Source organism: Eschrichtius robustus, chromosome 8, assembly GCF_028021215.1.
Source record: "Eschrichtius robustus isolate mEscRob2 chromosome 8, mEscRob2.pri, whole genome shotgun sequence".
Classification (NCBI taxonomy): Eukaryota; Metazoa; Chordata; class Mammalia; order Artiodactyla; family Eschrichtiidae; genus Eschrichtius; species Eschrichtius robustus.
Window position 1 is genome coordinate 119,623,089 of NC_090831.1, and position 17,403 is coordinate 119,640,491.

General features: G+C 38.7%; 1 protein-coding gene across 2 annotated transcripts in view; it reads right to left on the minus strand.

Annotated features, from left to right (window-relative positions):
• Window positions 1–16,967, minus strand: part of TPK1 (thiamin pyrophosphokinase 1) — a 358,052-nt gene extending 341,085 nt beyond the window's left edge. Inside the window, exons 1-2 of one of the 2 annotated variants that reach the window (XM_068549611.1) lie at window positions 16,864–16,967; window positions 16,412–16,470 (exon numbers count right to left, since the gene is read on the minus strand). In XM_068549611.1, coding sequence (XP_068405712.1) covers window positions 16,412–16,454 — 43 coding nt within the window. In that variant the 5' untranslated portion in view covers window positions 16,455–16,470; window positions 16,864–16,967. Of the gene's footprint in view, window positions 1–16,411; window positions 16,471–16,740; window positions 16,843–16,863 lie in introns of those variants that run through there. The other variant, XM_068549612.1, reaches the window with a different exon arrangement.
• Window positions 16,968–17,403: the final 436 nt, after the last annotated feature.

Here is a 17,403-nt window from a genome sequence, read left to right on the forward strand (position 1 = left end):
ACATGTGCTCTGCTATTTCTCTGCTTGTACATTTGTCCCCAATAAACACTAGGTAACCACTACACTGTGCATTGTGTAGTCTGGGGCATGTGTGTCCCGCCCACTTTGCCCCTTTTCCTGCCAGGCTCTATGCTGGTTTTCCAGATGCATTTTTACTTTTAAAGCTCACAGCCTGTGATACATCATTTACAGATCAGGAAACTGAGTTTAAAGAAATTTAAAATTATCTACTTATTCACCTTTTAAATTAATGAAAAGATAAGAAAGTAACGGGTGCTAGAATGTAATTTTCCAAAGTTTAAAAATATGACTTTCATGCAAATATAAAATGAACAATGCCAAAGATATTATTCAACTCATTAACTAACGACGGTAACAGTTCAATTTTGAATAGACACAAGATTACTAAAATGAATTCGCTGATAGATGCAAAAATGGTGACTCCATTAGAAGAAGGATTCAAGAAATAAGCACCAAAGCACTCAGGGTGCCTCAGTGAACTAACAGAAACAGTGAACAAACATTACTTAGTTCTTTGGACTTAACTGCTTAATAAAAAGGAACCATTAGGCATTTCCTTTGGCCTAGTGGCACCATGAAAAAATTACTGATACACTAAGAGTGCCATAAACAGAAAGAAAATTTAGAAATCTCTGCTACAGGGCAATAAAATATCAGGGGCTCTCTCTTCTTCAGAGTTTAAATCAACTGTAACTCTACTGGATAAAAACTTTTGCATTATGATGGATAAGAATCATTTGCACAACTAACTATCAGTCACAACTTCTACCCCCACGGAATTGCCAAACAGCTCAGACAACAGAAAATGAGTAAAAAGTATACACCCCAAGTATAGTCACTAGGAGGGTCCACAAAGACAAGCCCAGTATTCCACTGAAAAGACACCAGGTCATCTCTTTTGCTCATTTTCAAGTCTTGAACAAGTTTTCCCAACTTAGATCACAGAAGGCAGTAACAAAAGTAAAGCAAAAATCATACGAGATGGGAGGGGAGCAGGGGCAGCTACAATCCAGGAGTATTTTCATCAAGAATTGCAGAGTATGCACTGCCAGCAAGGACGTACTACAAGGGACAGTCTGATATGTGCCTATTGGACACATAATGGTACAACCTTCATGGAAAGCCATTTGGTAACATGTACTAGAAATTGCAGGGACTCAGTCTTTGATTGTGTGATTCCACTCTCAGAAATTTTCCTTCAACATATAATGTGGACTAAGATATAATCTACCTCACAGCATTAATTACAGAAGTAAAACATGTGGAACAACTTAAGTAGATTTCCCAGCTTAAATATTCTTTCCAGAAACCCTGTAAGTCTCAAATCCTTTCTATGCAATCCACTTAACACACAGGATTTCCTCTATGATGTCTCTTATCACACTGCACTCTAACTTCCGATTTTCTCATCTATTTGCCCTATTAGGCTATAATCTCCATAAAGGCCTGGATCACGTATTTCAGTCTCATGGATTTAGCATGATGCCACATGTATAGTAGGCACTCAAAGTTTGGCTCAATGAAATTATTATACAGCCTGAAATACGTATATGTTTCCTCTGTGGAGGTGAAAACATAATTACAAGTATTAGCAACATCAAAACAAAATTATGTCAGAGAAAAGCCTCAAGTTATATTCCGACTACATAGATAGACCATCAGAATCATTTGCATATATTTTAAAAAGCACAAACTGCCAACAAAGGGGACATGCACCACAGTTACTGCTGGTGCAAAGAGATCACAGCGTCACACCAAGGTGAGCCAACCTCTGCCACTGTGAATACTGAATGCATGATCACATGAGGCATTTCCACTGACAACAATAAAGCTCTAAAGAAAACCACCGTATGCTATTAGCTTAAAGGAAATTTGAATAATGATAAATATTATCCTTAAATGTGATGGAGATTTTTTTGTTTTGTTTTAATTATGTTAAAAAGGAATCTGTTTCTCAGGTCAGTGCTTCTCAAACTTTAAGGAGCATAAGACTCATGCAAGGGTCTTGTTAAAATGCAGATTCTTATTGTGTCAGTCTAAAGTGGGGCCTGAGATTCGGCATTTCTTACAAGTCCCAGGTAATACCAATAGCGCTAGGATAGGGACTTCAATCTAAGTAGCAAGATCTCATACAAGGAAATTCATAAATGTAAAGAAGAGTATGAAAAGCTCCGTTCTCCTGGGGTTTTTTTTGGAATCCTAAAGCACTATTCTCTCCTCTGATGATTTATCAAAACCTTTCTGATCAGGATTCTCAATATCCTGCAGATGCTACAGTTTAAAATAATGGAAAAGGCAGAAATGGAAGAGAGGTCATCCCTCCAGATCCCAGGGAAATTTAAAAGATATTAAAAGAATAAAATGAACAACTCTATGCCCACAAATTTTTGCTAATCTAGATGAAATGGATGAATTCCTTGAAAGTCTGCCAACACTCGCACAAGAAGAAATAAATGATCTGAAGAGGTGTACATCTATTAAAGAAATTGAATCAATAATAACCTTGCAAAACAGAAAACATGAGACCCAGATGGGTTCACTGGTGAATCCTACGAAACATTTAAGGAGAAAATCATACAAATTCTATACAGTCTCTTTCATAGGATAGAAGCAAAAGAAATACTTCCTAACTCATTCTATGAGGCCCCCCATTATCCTAACGCTAAAACCAGACAAAGATATTACAATAAAACTACAGACATCTCGTGATCATACACGCAAAAATCCTCAAGAATATATTAGCAAATTGAATCCAAAAAATGTATGGAGAGAATTATACACCACAACCAAGTGGGATTTATTTCAGGTATGCAAGACTGATTCAAAAATCAATTAATGTAATCCATCACATCAGCAGACTAAAAATGAAAAATAACATTTCACTACATACAGAAAAAACATTTGGAAAATCCAACACCCATTCATGATAAAACCTCTCAGTAAACTAGGGATAGAGGGGAATGTTCCCAACTTAATAAAGACTATCTCCAAAATACCTACAGCAAACATCATACTTAATGGTGAGAAACTCAAAGCTTTCCCAGTGTGGTATCAGAAATAACAGACAAATATATCAAAGGGAAAATAATAAAGAGCCCAGAAATAGACCCTCATAAATACAACTGATCTTTGTCAAAGGAATAAAGGCAATACAATGGAGCAAAGACAGTCTCTTCAACAAATGGTTCTGGAACAACTGGACATACACATACAAAAATATGAATGTAGACACAGACCTTACAGCCTTCACACAAATCAACTGAAAATGGATCAAAGACCCAAATGTAAAATACAAAACTACAAAATTACTAAGACATAAGAAGTAAACCTAGATGACTATGCATATGGTGATGCCTTCTTAGGTACAACAACTAAAAGCACAATCCATGAAAGAAAGAATTAATAAACTGGTCTTCCTGAACATTAAAAACTTCTGCTCTGCAAAGGACAATGTCAAGAGAATGAGAAGACAAGCCACAGCCTGCGAGTAAATATTTTCAAAAGATAGATCTGATAAAGGACTTTTCTTCAAAATATACAAAGAAACATTTAAAACTCAACAATAAGAAAACAACTCGGGCTTCCCTGGTGACGCAGTGGTTGAGAGTCTGCCTGCCAATGCAGGGGACACGGGTTCGAGCCCTGGTCTGGGGAGATCCCACGTGCCACGGAGCGGCTGGGCCCGTGAGCCACAACTACTGAGCCTGCGCGTCTGGAGCCTGTGCTCCGCAACAAGAGAGGCCACGATAGTGAGAGGCCTGTGCACCGCGATGAAGAGTGGCCCCCGCCTGCCGCAACTAGAGAAAGCCCTTGCACAGAAACGAAGACCCAACACAGCCAAAAATAAATAAATAAAAATAATTTCCCAAGGTAACAAATTCTCAATACATCATTAAAACGGAGTCACGCTCTATCCTTCTGCATGACATCTCCTCTAAAAAAAAAAAAAAGAAAACAACTCAATTAAAAAATGAGCCAAAGACCTTAATGAAGGCCTCACCAAACAAGTTATACATGTGTCAAATAAGCACATGAAAAACAAGCTCCACATCGATTGTCATCAGGGAAACACATGTTAAAACAATACCACAGACACAACTACACACCTATGAGAATGGCCAAAACCTGGAACACTGACAACACCAAATGCTGGTGAGGAAGTGGAGCAATAGGAACTCTCATACACTGCTGGTGGGAAAGTAAAATGTGCAGCCCCTTTAGAAGATAGTTGGGTGGTTTCTTACAAAACTAAACTTTATCTTACCCTATGATTCAGCAATCACATTTCTCGGTTTTTACCCACAGGTGTTGAAAACTTATGTCCTCACAAAAACTGCACATGGATGTTTATCACAACTTTATTCATAACTGTCAAAACTCAGAGGCAACCAAGAAGTCTTTCAGTAGGTGAATGGGTAAACTGTGGTACATCCAGATCATGGAATATTATTCAGTGCTAAGGAGAAATGAGCTATCAAGCCATGAGAAGACATGGAGGAACCTTAAATGCATATTAATAGGTAAAAGAAGCCAATATGAAAAAACTACATACTGTATGATTCTAACTCTATGACATTCTGGAAAAGGCAAAATTATGGAAAAAAATAAAAAGATCAATGTGGGGGGGGATAAATACGCAGAGCACAAAGGATTTTAGGGCAGTGAAAATGCTCTGTTATGATTCTATAAGGATAGGTATATTTCATTATACCTTTGTCCAAACCCATCAAATGTACAACACCAAGAGTGAACCCTACAGTAAACTATGGACTTGGGTGATTTTGATCTATCACGGTCGGTTCATCATCTGTAATAAATGCACCAGTCTGGTGGAGGATGTAGACAATGGGGGAGGCTATCTATGCATGTGTAGGGGGTCTATGAGAACTCTATACACCTTCCTCTGAATTTGGTTGTAAACCTGAAACTACCCTAAAAAAATAGTCTTTTTTTTTTTTTAATGGAAAACAGGCTCTCAGTAAGTGTTCTTGAGAAGAACATCTCATTTTCCAGGAGTAGATCACTGATGCCTATACTGGGATAGTGGAACTGAGAAATAAGAAATGTAAGGAAAATTGCTGGTATGTCTTCCACTGCCTAGAGTGGTTCCTGGTACACAACAATCATTCCAATAACTACTGAATACATGATATTCAATATTTAGCCTGGAAAAAGAGAAAAAAGGAAGAAAAATCTGGTTAAGGTCTGTCAGTATTTGAAGGCAATTAAGTAGAAAGTAAGTGAAAGTCTTCTGTATGATTTCAGTTGGAAAATAAGAGAACTAAAGGTCAATTTCAGCTTAAGTACACATTTTTAACAATCAGTTGACCAAGAACAGTATGTATTTTCTCAGAAAGTCAGAACTACCTGAACATGTTCCAGCAAAAAAGTCGGAGAGCCATTTCAGAGGGGCGCTACCAAAGACACACTTGCCCCAGGAACACTAAGGATTTCTAAAGTCTTCTCTCCAACACAGGATTCACTACTCACAGCACTTTTACTCACATTAAGAATAAACTGCAAGAGTAGTTTTCCTACTTTGAAACAGAAAAATAAAGCTGCCTCAACGTAAACAGCAGCAACTGGGCCAGAGGCCCAATTTATACAATTTACACATGGCCTAAGAGTAAATCAAAAGCTTAAATTCTGTAAAGTTATAAAAACAAAAGAAACTATTCCACGGTGATAAATGAACGCCTTCAAAGACAATGGTGTGATAAAGATACAGAAATACTCTCAGAATGAAATCCATTTGTTTGAGCATCTGTCTTCCACCTACAAAGAATAACTTTCTGATGGATTTAACCAAGAAAAAAAGAGAATACAATTCATTTGAATGAGAAGTTAATGCACAAACAGACCTCATTTTCCTAGAGAACCTCCAAAGACATCTGGTGTTAATGTATCAAAAACCACAGAAGATTATTTTCCTTTTTGGTGTGACCAAGCCATGACATTCCTGCACTGCAAATATTACAGCTGCCTCCACAGCTCCGCACTTGATATTTTCAAGTGTTTTGTCTAAAAGAACAGTATTATTTCTGATAATGCTACAAAGGACCAATTTACAAGATTTTTTTTTTTTAATTTAGATTATTTTTAAACTCACTTTAGAAGCTTTTGTTTCGGAAAGCATGGAGCTATTAAAACGCTAATATGGAAAAGATGTGCGAAGGGGTTGCTGCAGAGACTTAATACCACCAAAACAAAGGAAATTGATTCTCTAGATCATGTGGAAAAGATGGCTTATAAAGTTAATGAGATACTACTTAAGGCAAAAGAAACAATTTGGCCATTAAGAATGAGGATGAACCAAACATTTTCGTCATCAAATATAATGAAACAAATTAAAAGAACAACAAAAATTAAGGCAAGCATGAAAATCAAGTAAAATACATGGAAAAGTTAAACTACAAACACAAAGTGTAGTTATGACAGCAAAGTCTTAGTAAGTTAGAAATAAATTGAAGCGAATAAAAAGAAAGGAGTCCAACAATTATAAGTTATACACCAAGGAAAAGCATTAAGAGTCAAAGCAGCAAATTTCCCCTTAACATGCAAGAGACTTGAAGACAACCTAGGCTGGATTTCTAATTGGGCAGGAGAGTAAAGAGGATTAACCCCTGAAACTGGAAAATCCACTAGTTTGCCTCTTGGATTTCTTAGCTATCCCTGGAGAGCAAAGACATCACAATCCTTAAGCAGAAGCTTTAGCCTGAGGGCTATGTGCCATCCACAAAGGGATGAAAATTTCTTTAAAAACAAACAAAAAAACCTCCCGGTTTTCCAAGTTTCAAAGCAGGCATAGCACTTTAATTTAAACAACAAAAAAGCCATGTTGATATTAGGAAAAATAGTCAGAAAACCCAGGTTGTACTCCTAGCTCCAATACCTGTCTCCAAAGGCTTTCTGTGGAAAAGAAACATTTTATTCCCTGTGTATCAAGTTTATCCCAAAAGTATGAGTCTGTGAGCTCACCCTTGCTGATACGAATGAAAACAAAATGTTTGACAAACTATCAAACTAAAGTATCTCTAATGAAAATTTAGCATCTGATTTGAGACGTGCTAAAAGTGTAAACTAAACATGGAGTTTGAAGATTTAGTACAAAAAAATGTCAACTATTGCATTAACAATCGTTTATTTCTCATTACATGTTGAAATTACATCATTTTAGACATTAAAGATAAAGTTCACCTGTTCTACCTTTTTAAAGAGGCCACTAAAAAATTTTAAAATACATATGAAATTTAGATACTCAGGAAGTGTTGAGTGAATAAAGAAAATTTTGTATAGAAGTACAAAACAGCAACTAAGTAAGACTGACATTGACTTTTTAATTCATCCACCAGCTATATTCAATTGGAGTGATATTAAAACCTCCCTTACTTGGTAATCATGAGAATTCTGAAATGTGGACCAAGTCAATTTTTTTAAAAGTTGAAAAGTTTACAGCTGAAAAAGTAAACTGATGTACACTATTTCTTTTGGGCTGAATTGTGTCCCACATAAATTCCTGTACTGAAGTCCTAACCTCCTGCACCTCAGAAAGTGACTGTATTTGGAGATAGGGCCTTTAAAGGGGTAATTAAGGCAAAATGAAGTCATATGAGTGGGACTAATCCAATGGGACTGGTACCCTTATAAGAACAGATTAGAACACAGATAACCCACAGACCAAGGGGCAACATGTGAGGACACAGAGAGAAGGCAGCCATCTGCAATCCAAGGAGAGGCCTCAGGAGAAACCAACCCTGCCAACACCTTAGTCTTGGACTTCCAGCCCGAGAACTGTGAGAAGATAAATTTGTTTAATCCACCCAATCTATGGCACTTTGTTATGGCAGCCCCAGTAAACTAATACACTGTTCCAAACAGTTAAAATTTTTCCAATAACTGATGCGGTTTTGCTTTTCACACTTAAAATTACAAACTCAGTGCTTCAGTCGCACCAGCCATATTTCAAATGCTCAACAGCCACAGATATTAGATAGCCCAGATCTAAAGAAGAGAACAAACCAGAATGTCTAACAAGAACGCTTAATCAGTTGGCATACGTGACCAAGAAGCATCTTGCTACTATATATTGAAGAATTTTTCATCTGTAATTTAAAAATAAAGGCAAACGCAAATAACTCAGATCCACCCTTATGTCATTCTTATAAGGATTTGCTAAATAGAGATTACAGAAGGGAGTTAACAGTTTAGGACTATGTTTGGTACCAATGAATGTCGTCACCAAGGGTTCTTGAGATCTCTTGCTGCAAAATGCACTGAACTACTAATGCGGGTGGCCAGTACACATTTATATTACAAAGGAGCCAAAACTCTAGATACAGATTACCCAGGGATTCCCAAATTAGCTTCTAGTAAAGTGGGGAATGCTAATATCCATCTTCAGGTTTTATATTCCTTTTACAAACTTAGTCAGGCATTTTCCATGGAAATTAAGTTCCAGAAATACAAGAAATGGCAGGAATACTATACTGAATGAGATATTCCCAGATTCATTTCCACTTAACCATGAGGCATCAAAAAACTATGACCACTATAAATAATTTTGTGCATCTAGAAATAATAAATTCAACAAGCATGGAAGAAAAATACAGCATCCAGGAAAAAGAATAGTTTTGGTAGCCCTAAGTGAACACATTTACTAAATAAATAGCTATCTCCTTTGAGAATTAGAAAAATGAATGGATTTCAAAATGTAATAATCAATATAATAAAGTTGATCTAATACAAAGTATTTTACATATGCATAGACTCTACTTAAACTTGCTTTTTATACTTTATACTAGCTTAAATTTGACCAAGGAGTTCACGTTTGTATATAATCCTACTTTCCATAAAGAAACTAAGGCTCTAAGAAATTGAGTGACATGCCCAAGGTCACATAACTAGTGAAGAGAATGCCTAAAACTCAAACCCAGACTTCTAGTTCCAGAACTTTTCTATAGGTTTTACCCTGTTGAAGCATTAAAACTATGCCCAGCACACAGTGTCATGTACATGTTAGTTGTTACAAAAATGTGTAATATAATTATGCTGACTTGATCAAGTGTGTGCTCATAATACTTAAATTGGTAATTTGATTCATAATAAACCTCAACAATGGTAATTCAGTTTGGAAGAAATAACTCCCAAGAGCGTTATTATGGTCACAGGAATCCTTTTAAAATTTAAATGTATATAATCTTTTTGCAAAGAAATGGAGAGTGACAGATAAAAGGCTTTCTAGCACAAATTTATGAAGAAATTATGTGGGGAAAATAAAATGGAACTTTTCAGTTGGAGTTTATTATATATACGTCTAAGTGAATGATAATTCATACCAAACTGCTGTATTTTTTTATTCCATCAGATCAACTTAAGAGGGATATAAACACTTTATTTAAGATGTCAATACTTGGGACTTCCCTGGTGGCGCAGTAGTTAAGAATCCGCCTGCCAATGCAGGGGACACGGGTTCGAGCCCTAGTCCGGGAAGATCCCGCATGCCGCGGAGCAACTAAGCCCGTGGGCCAACTGCTGAGCCTGTGCTCTTGAGCCCGCGAGTCACAACTACTGAAGCCCGCGCGCCTAGAGCCTGTGCTCCACAACAAGAGAAGCCACCACAATGAGAAGCCTGCACACCGTAACGAAGAGTAGCCCCCGCGCGCAGCAACAAAGACCCAACGCAGCCAAAAATAAAAATAAATAAATAAATAGATGTCAATACTCAATGTTGAGGGGGATTTAAAAATGTGAGGGACAACTGTGCTGGATTTAAAAAGACTGAACCAAATGCACAGGTAGTCCTAGTTCGGAACAAGCACCTGGAAAAGTTGTTTTGAAAATGAGAAAATTTAAATATGGTTGGGTATTTAGACACTGACATTTGACATGGAAAAGTAGAGTTATGAACAGAATAAAGCAACTCACAGTATGTTCTCATTTTGGTTTAAAAATACCTAACTATACACAGCAAATATCTGGAGGGATATAAATATGAACATACACACACTAAATGTTCACAAACACGGAAATAACAGTGGTAATCTCTGAGAGGCTGAAATACAGCATTTTTATTTCATTTTTGTTTATCCGTATCTCCTTTTTATAATGCATACGTACTATGTTGTGAAAGTATACAAAAATGTTTAAATGTCAGTATTTTTAGTAAGCCAAAAATTAAAACCTCTGTAATTACTTGCTCTATGTCATCGGTTTGTGAAATAAGCACATGTAAAATAATGATTCTGAGGATGGTTTTACTCTTCACTTCTATTTTAGCTATGAAGTATTTAAAATACTTTACTTTCAAACATATGGAGTTCTAAATATAAAGCTTCATGATAAAAACTGAAATGATCACAGACACTAAAGCAAAAAAAAAAAATCCGGATTTTTAAGAATATTTTGAAAATGCACCTATATTTACAGAGTTTAAAATAGCAATAGTATGTGCTTACCAGTTAAACATTACTCTTCATCAATTTAAAAAAACCTTTAGATAAAACGTTAAGAAGTCAATGAGCAAAATAACTAAAATGTCTGCATTCTTACTATATATCAATGTTAAACGCTTTACAGATACTCTTTAATCTTCATAACTCTCCTTGGAAAGTGTCATTCTGTTTTATTGATGAGAAAATCAAGACTTAAAGAACTATGTATCCAGAAAACATAAAGAAACTCCTACTTGGTAATCATTTTGCAATATATACATGTGCCAAAGCAAAAGTAATACAACATCACATATCAATTATATCTCAATTAAGAAAAAACTCCTACAAATTAAATTTAAAAAATCAAAGAAAACCCAATAGAAAAATGTCAAGAATAACCATCATCAAAAAGTCTATAAATAGTAAATGCTGGAAAGGGTGTGGAGAAAAGGGAACCCTCCTGCACTGTTAATGAGAATGTAAACTGGTGCAGCCACAATGGAGATTAGTATGGAGGTTCCTTAAAAAACTAAAAATAGAGCTACCATATGATCCAGCAATCCCACTCCTGGGCACACATCCGGAAAAGATGAAAACTCTAATTCAAAAAGATACATGCACCCCAATGTTCACAGCAGCACTATTTACAATAGCCAAGACATGGAAGCAACCTAAGTGTCCATCAACAGATGAATGGATAAAGAAGATGTGGCATATATAAACAACAGAATATTACTCAGCCATAAAAAAAAGGAATAATGCCATTTGCAACAACATGGATGGACCTAGAGATTATCATACTAAGTGAAGTCAGACAAAGACAAATATCATATGATATCACTTATGTAGAATCTAAAAAAATGATACAAAGGAACTTATTTACAAAACAGAAACAGACTCACAGACATAGAAAACAAATTTATGGTTCCCAAAGGGGAAATAGAGGGAAGGGATAAATTAGGGATTTGGGATTAATAGATACACACTACTATACATAAAATAGATAAACACCAAGGACCTACTGTACAGCACAGGGAACTATATTCAATACCTTGTAATAACCTATAATGGAAAAGAATCTGAAAAAGAATAGATATATATAGATATAGCTACAGATATATGTATAACTGAATCACTCTGTATGCCTGAAACATTAAAAATCAACTATACTTAAAAAAAAAGAAAAAGAAAAGAAAAATGTCAAGAGACAAACATTTCACAAAGGATGTACAACCAACCAATAAACAAGTGACAAGGTCAGCATTCTGCCATAAGGGAAATGCAAATTAAAACCACAGATTCCTCTACACACTCACCGGAATGGCTAAAATTTTATAATAACAATTCTAAGGACAGAAAATGAACATTCGAGGTGATAAACGTAGCATAAGCTAAGGCGAAAGTATTGAAGCTCCAATAAATGTTCACGTAAGTAAATAGTGGGGAGTTCAGCTTGGCTTGGACACAGAGAGGTAAGTGATAAAAAAAGTATTCTGGAATAGTGGTTAAGAGTCAGATCACGAAGGGCCTTTAAGGTCAGGATAAGGACTTTAACCTGTATATGATTAGCAATGCCGAACCATGACATGGATGACACAATTTAATTGAGTTTTAAGGTGTATAAAAGGCTGCTTCATATAAAATGTTCCAAAGGCGGAAGGACACAAACTTTCGAAAGTTTTCTATCTCCTACCTTGCAATAAATCTCTCTATCCTCCACAGTGTGGTTATACCCTCACTGCTCAACCATTCTTCCAAAACCTCCACCTGTTCTCTCCAAACTTCTTTCTTCCTCACTCGCCACCAGATGAACTGAATTAGTTCATGGCCAGATGCAGCAATGAGCTCTCACTCAAGGAAGGCCTCGTGCCTGCAGTGCTCTTGTGCTTCCCCCCAGGCCTCTCACAATTTAAATCCAGTGCTTTTCTGGGTGCCCACTTGACACCTGTCCATCCCATCATTTCTCTGCCTACTCCAGCCTGCCCTCATCTCCTTCTCCCCAGTCCCCAAGGTTCCTGAGTGGGTTCTATCAGACATAATTCAACATCAAACTAGACTCTGTCTTGTTTTGTTCTTGATTCCAACAAGACCGTAAGCTCCTGGATAGAAGGGATCACTTTTGTATCCTCCACAGCACCTAGTATCAAAGGACATACAGTAGCTACTTGTCAGCTCCTCAAGAAAACAGAAATGCAAACATATCCTTAGATCCAGTAATTCCATTTCTGGAAATTTATCCTACTGATAAACTCACATAAATATGCAAAAATAATATAATCAAAGATATGCATTATAGATTATAATAAGAAAAGCTAGAAATAACCTAAATGTCTATTAACAAAGCCTAGGGCTTCCCTGGTGGCGCAGTGGTTGAGAATCTGCCTGCCAATGCAGGGGACACGGGTTCGAGCCCTGGTCTGGGAAGGTCCCACATGCCGCGGAGCAACTAGGCCCGTGAGCCACAACTACTGAGCCTGCGTGTCTGGAGCCTGTGCTGTGCTCCACAACAAGAGAGGCCGCGACAGTGAGGCCCATGCACCGCGATGAAGAGTGGCCCCCACTCGCCGCAACTAGAGAAAGCCCTCGCACAGAAAACAAAGACCCAACACAGCCAAAAATAAATTAAGAAAGCCTAGTTCCTTTGTGTCTATACTGCCCATTAAAAAAAAAAAAAAGTTGGGATATCTACACATATGGACCGTCATAAAGTAGTAAGTGAAAAAAGTTGCAGGAAAGGGCATAAAACATGTCATACACACACACACACACACAGATTTAGAAAAACACAATTTAGAGGTTTAAAATGACAATCTCTGCTAAGGAGATTTTTCCCTGCAGTGCCCAAAATGGAGTCATTTATGCCACATCCCCAAACCCAGACTTAATACTTAACCCAATTATGAACAGCTTCAGCTCTCCCCAAAATGGAATCTTAAACCAGCCAATCAGGAATCACCCTATCAGCACTAGTGAAGTCATCTGCCTGACAGACACTTACCATCCCCTAAAGGAAAGTGACCTTGCTAGAACCAAGCTACTTTTTGCGAGTATAACTTCCTTGTTCCTGCCCCCTTCTGCCTATAAAGTCTTTCATCTTGTACAGCTCCTCCAAGCTCCTTTCTGGCTGCTACATTGGATACTGCCCAATACATGAGTTGTTAAATAATCATTGAATAAGATTTGTAATATTTACTGACTTGCATTGTTTTTTTAACATATAGAAATACTTCTATTTTGTTAAAAAAAAATGAAGAGCACATAGAATGTTTGTAATGAAAGAATTTGATATGTTTTCACCCACTACTCCAAAAGAGTAATTTACAAAACAATTTATAATATAAATCCATTTTATTTAAAACAAGAATAATAATATACTGGGCTATATGTAGAAAAATAAGTATTTATAACATTCCACCTTGGGACTTCCCTGGTGGTCCAGTCGTTAAGAATCTGCCTTCCGGTGCAAGGGACGCAGGTCTGATCCCTGGTCGGGGAACTGGCATCCATCCCACATGCCGCGGGGCAACTAAGCCCACATGCTCTACAGCCCCTGTGCCACAACTACTGAGCCCGTGCGCTCTGGAGCCCGCCCACCACAACTAGAGAGAAGCCCCGCACGCCGCAACGAAAGATCCCGCATGCCGCAACGAAGACCCGATGCAGCCAAATAAATTTTAAAAATATATTAAAAAAAAAAATGCCACCTTAATAATTAATGGTTATTTCCAGAAGAAGGATTACAGGAAACTTTCACATTCTAGGTTAGTCGTTTTTCTTTAAATAATAACCATTTACTTTAGTTACAAAAAACAAAGATTAAAAATATATATTTCCCTGAGCCAATGATCATTCCAGAGATGTGCATTTTGGTCCACCTAGCAATTAGTTAATCTGAAGAGAATCAGTTTGTCAGGATGCCTGCTATACTAGATCTGGGTACACATTACAGGTACATCATGCCTAAAAATTAAATTCACAGAAGTTATTAATACAAAAACCATCTCTCTGCTAGAAAGTATTAAGTGTCTGTTTGAGGAAGGGAATCCCTCTAAATGTAAAGTTAACCTCGAATACTTACCGAATTACTATAAGAGGCCAGGCATTGCAAGGGCCCCTCACCATACACTTTTCTGTTTTTAAACATCTCTCATTTATCTAGAGTCGAAGTAAACTTCTAGGGAGCCCGTGCTTCTAGGCCAGTGTTTGAGAAGAGATGGGAATAATCTGTATAAACTTTTACCCTTAGGAACAGGAAGAAACTAGGAGAACCACTAAATCCCAAAGATCTCCTCAAAGGAGCTCGGGATTCTGCCTGGTGGATCTGTGCTTCATAGAGGATATCACGGTTCTTGACAGTTCCCCTACATGCCCTGTCCCAGTGAGGAGCTTACACATGTCTGACTTGACAAGTCCAGGCCTCCTTCCTAAGCCTTTGATAAAACAGAGGGAGCAGAACTGCCTGTGTTTCCTACTATTTCCTACTTTTCTATTGCTCCAGACCTTTTCTATCTCAGCACTGACCCAGAGATCCAACCATGTTAGCCTTACTACTGAATCTAATAGCTTACCGCTCTTGAAGCCAAGTGCTTTACATGTTTTACAACTCATTTATACTCACAGTAAACCTGCGAAAGATTCCTATTTTATAGATGAAGAAACTGAAACACAACCAGCAAAGCTAAGATTTAAACCCAGAGACCCTGTTGCCTCACTCCAACCTTTACTATGCAGCACCACCTATATGACGTATCTCATTAAACCTAGAAAACACTAGAAATCCTCCTTTGTTACTAAATCTAAAGCACTTAGATTTCGTAACAAATCTTCACGTCAACAGGCCACCTGAATCCAATGTTTTCTCTTGGAAATGCTGTTAGTTCCGCTACTGTTGGATAACAGAACTATGAAATTTCATTTGCAAAACATTTATGTTTGCCAGTGCTTTTCTTAACTTAGGAGAAGCTGTTTAGTTATGATGAAACACCCAACCTCTTAACCAAGTCAATGTAAACACATCTGGGTTCAGATTCTAGTTCCATTACTACCTGTTTCCTTTACCTGTAAAATAAGATATAAAGTATATATAAACAACTTAGCACAGCAAATGACTGGAGAGGAAGGAGTCAGTGTTCACTGTTATTATTCTTTGATTGTTTTACCATAAATACTCCCAGGATGTGGGAAAGCTGACAAGCTCAAATCAAATTCAATATCCCGCCCCCCCCCCAAAAAAACTCGTCAATTCATGGGTTTACAGAAAACTTTAAACATTAAAAAGCTATGCATTCTATTTCAATTGATGAACTGATAAACTAGAAGTTCTACACAACAGAAACACAATAAAAACTGGTAAATAAAAAATGTTTATCATGAAATTAGCACACAAGTCAGTTACTACACATGATAATGAATGCGACTAACAATTAGCTTCAAAGAACTCATTCTTCCAACTATTTCCATGTGAATTACAATGACTTTACACTTAGAAATAAAAAAAATTCGTGAGTATTAGATCTTTAAAGCATTTTTTATTGGGTAACCTCAGGCATTTTCCATGAATTACAAACGGGCACCATGGGCAGGCAATAATAAAGGCAATAAAGACTGATCTTTACCCCTTTGGCGTCTAATGTTCTACTGTTAAGAGATTAGTTCAGACTGTTAAGAGCCTAAGAGCTCACATTACAAGTAGGGCTTAGTCTTCTCCAGGTGAAGGGCATAAAATACATCATCTTTTAGCCCTCACAACAACTCTACACCGCAAGGACTAAAAACTATCCTCATTTTTTTCAGTTAAGGAAACTGAGGCACAAGAGAGATTGAGTAATATGCCTAACTGGAAGAAATCTGAGGCAGATTGCAAACCATTCTGGGTCTGGAGTCCAGCCCTCTTAACCTTATCAGGGCTCTGGGGGTAAGCACATCAATGTCACTGTAAAACGTGTTAAGAAATACGGTACCAGTGGGAAGCAGGGGTTCCAGCGGGGTAATAGCATGCTCCATAACGGATTACGGGTTTCTGCATTAAAAACATAAAAACGCCACATTAGAGCTTCTAGCTAATTAAACAGCGCGCGAAATCGCCAGTACACGTGGTTTCCGGGGCGGAGCACAGAGCGAGCCGCGCTCCCGGCGTGCGGGCCCGGGCACGGTAGGCAGGGAGCGCGGCGGCGGGGACGCGGGAGACTCGAGCCCCGAGGGGTTCCAGGGCGCGCGGGGCAAAGCATGCGGGCGCCACGCGTGCCTCGACAGGGCCGCCCCGTCCAGCGTCTCCCCGCGCCGCCCTCACCATTCGGGGACCGGGGGAGCCAAGGGAGCCAGAGCGGCGAGGGGCGGCCACCTCCTCCCCGCCCCGGCCTGCAGCCCGCACGCCGGGAACGAAGGCAGCGCGCCGGGGTACTGTCGCACTTACATAATGGCGGGTGGAGCCACCAGCGAGCGGAGCGCAGACTGCGGGAGCGAGGGCGATCGACCGCTCGGTACTCGGCTGAGAAACCTCGACGACGCGCGCTCCCCGCTCGCAGATTTAAGGGAACGGCGCTCGAGGCGGCCCCGCCTCCTTCCGGGAGCCGGAGGCGCGTGCGAGCCGCTTGCCCCGCCTGAACCGCGTGTCCAGGCGGGTGAGGGCGCCGGACTGTCCGCTCTCCCGGCCGCCGCCTTCCTCCCGCGCCGCACTCTCTTCTAGGCTAGTTCGGCCCTGAAGCCATCGCTGGTGTTTCTGCTGAGCGCTCGTCACTGAACTTTGGCACGGAGGCCGCTATTTGCTCCAAACCAAGCGTTAACTTCCCCGTAACCCTTCGTTAGCTTGGCATCAGAGCCAAGCAAACGTCCCAAGTTATCCAGAGCCCGTTTTCTCGGTCCTCATTCTTTACGATCTCTCGCTTGCAGCTTGTGTACTTAAGGAGCACGCCTTCGTTAAAGTCTTCACTTGGTTGCAACAATCACAGAATGT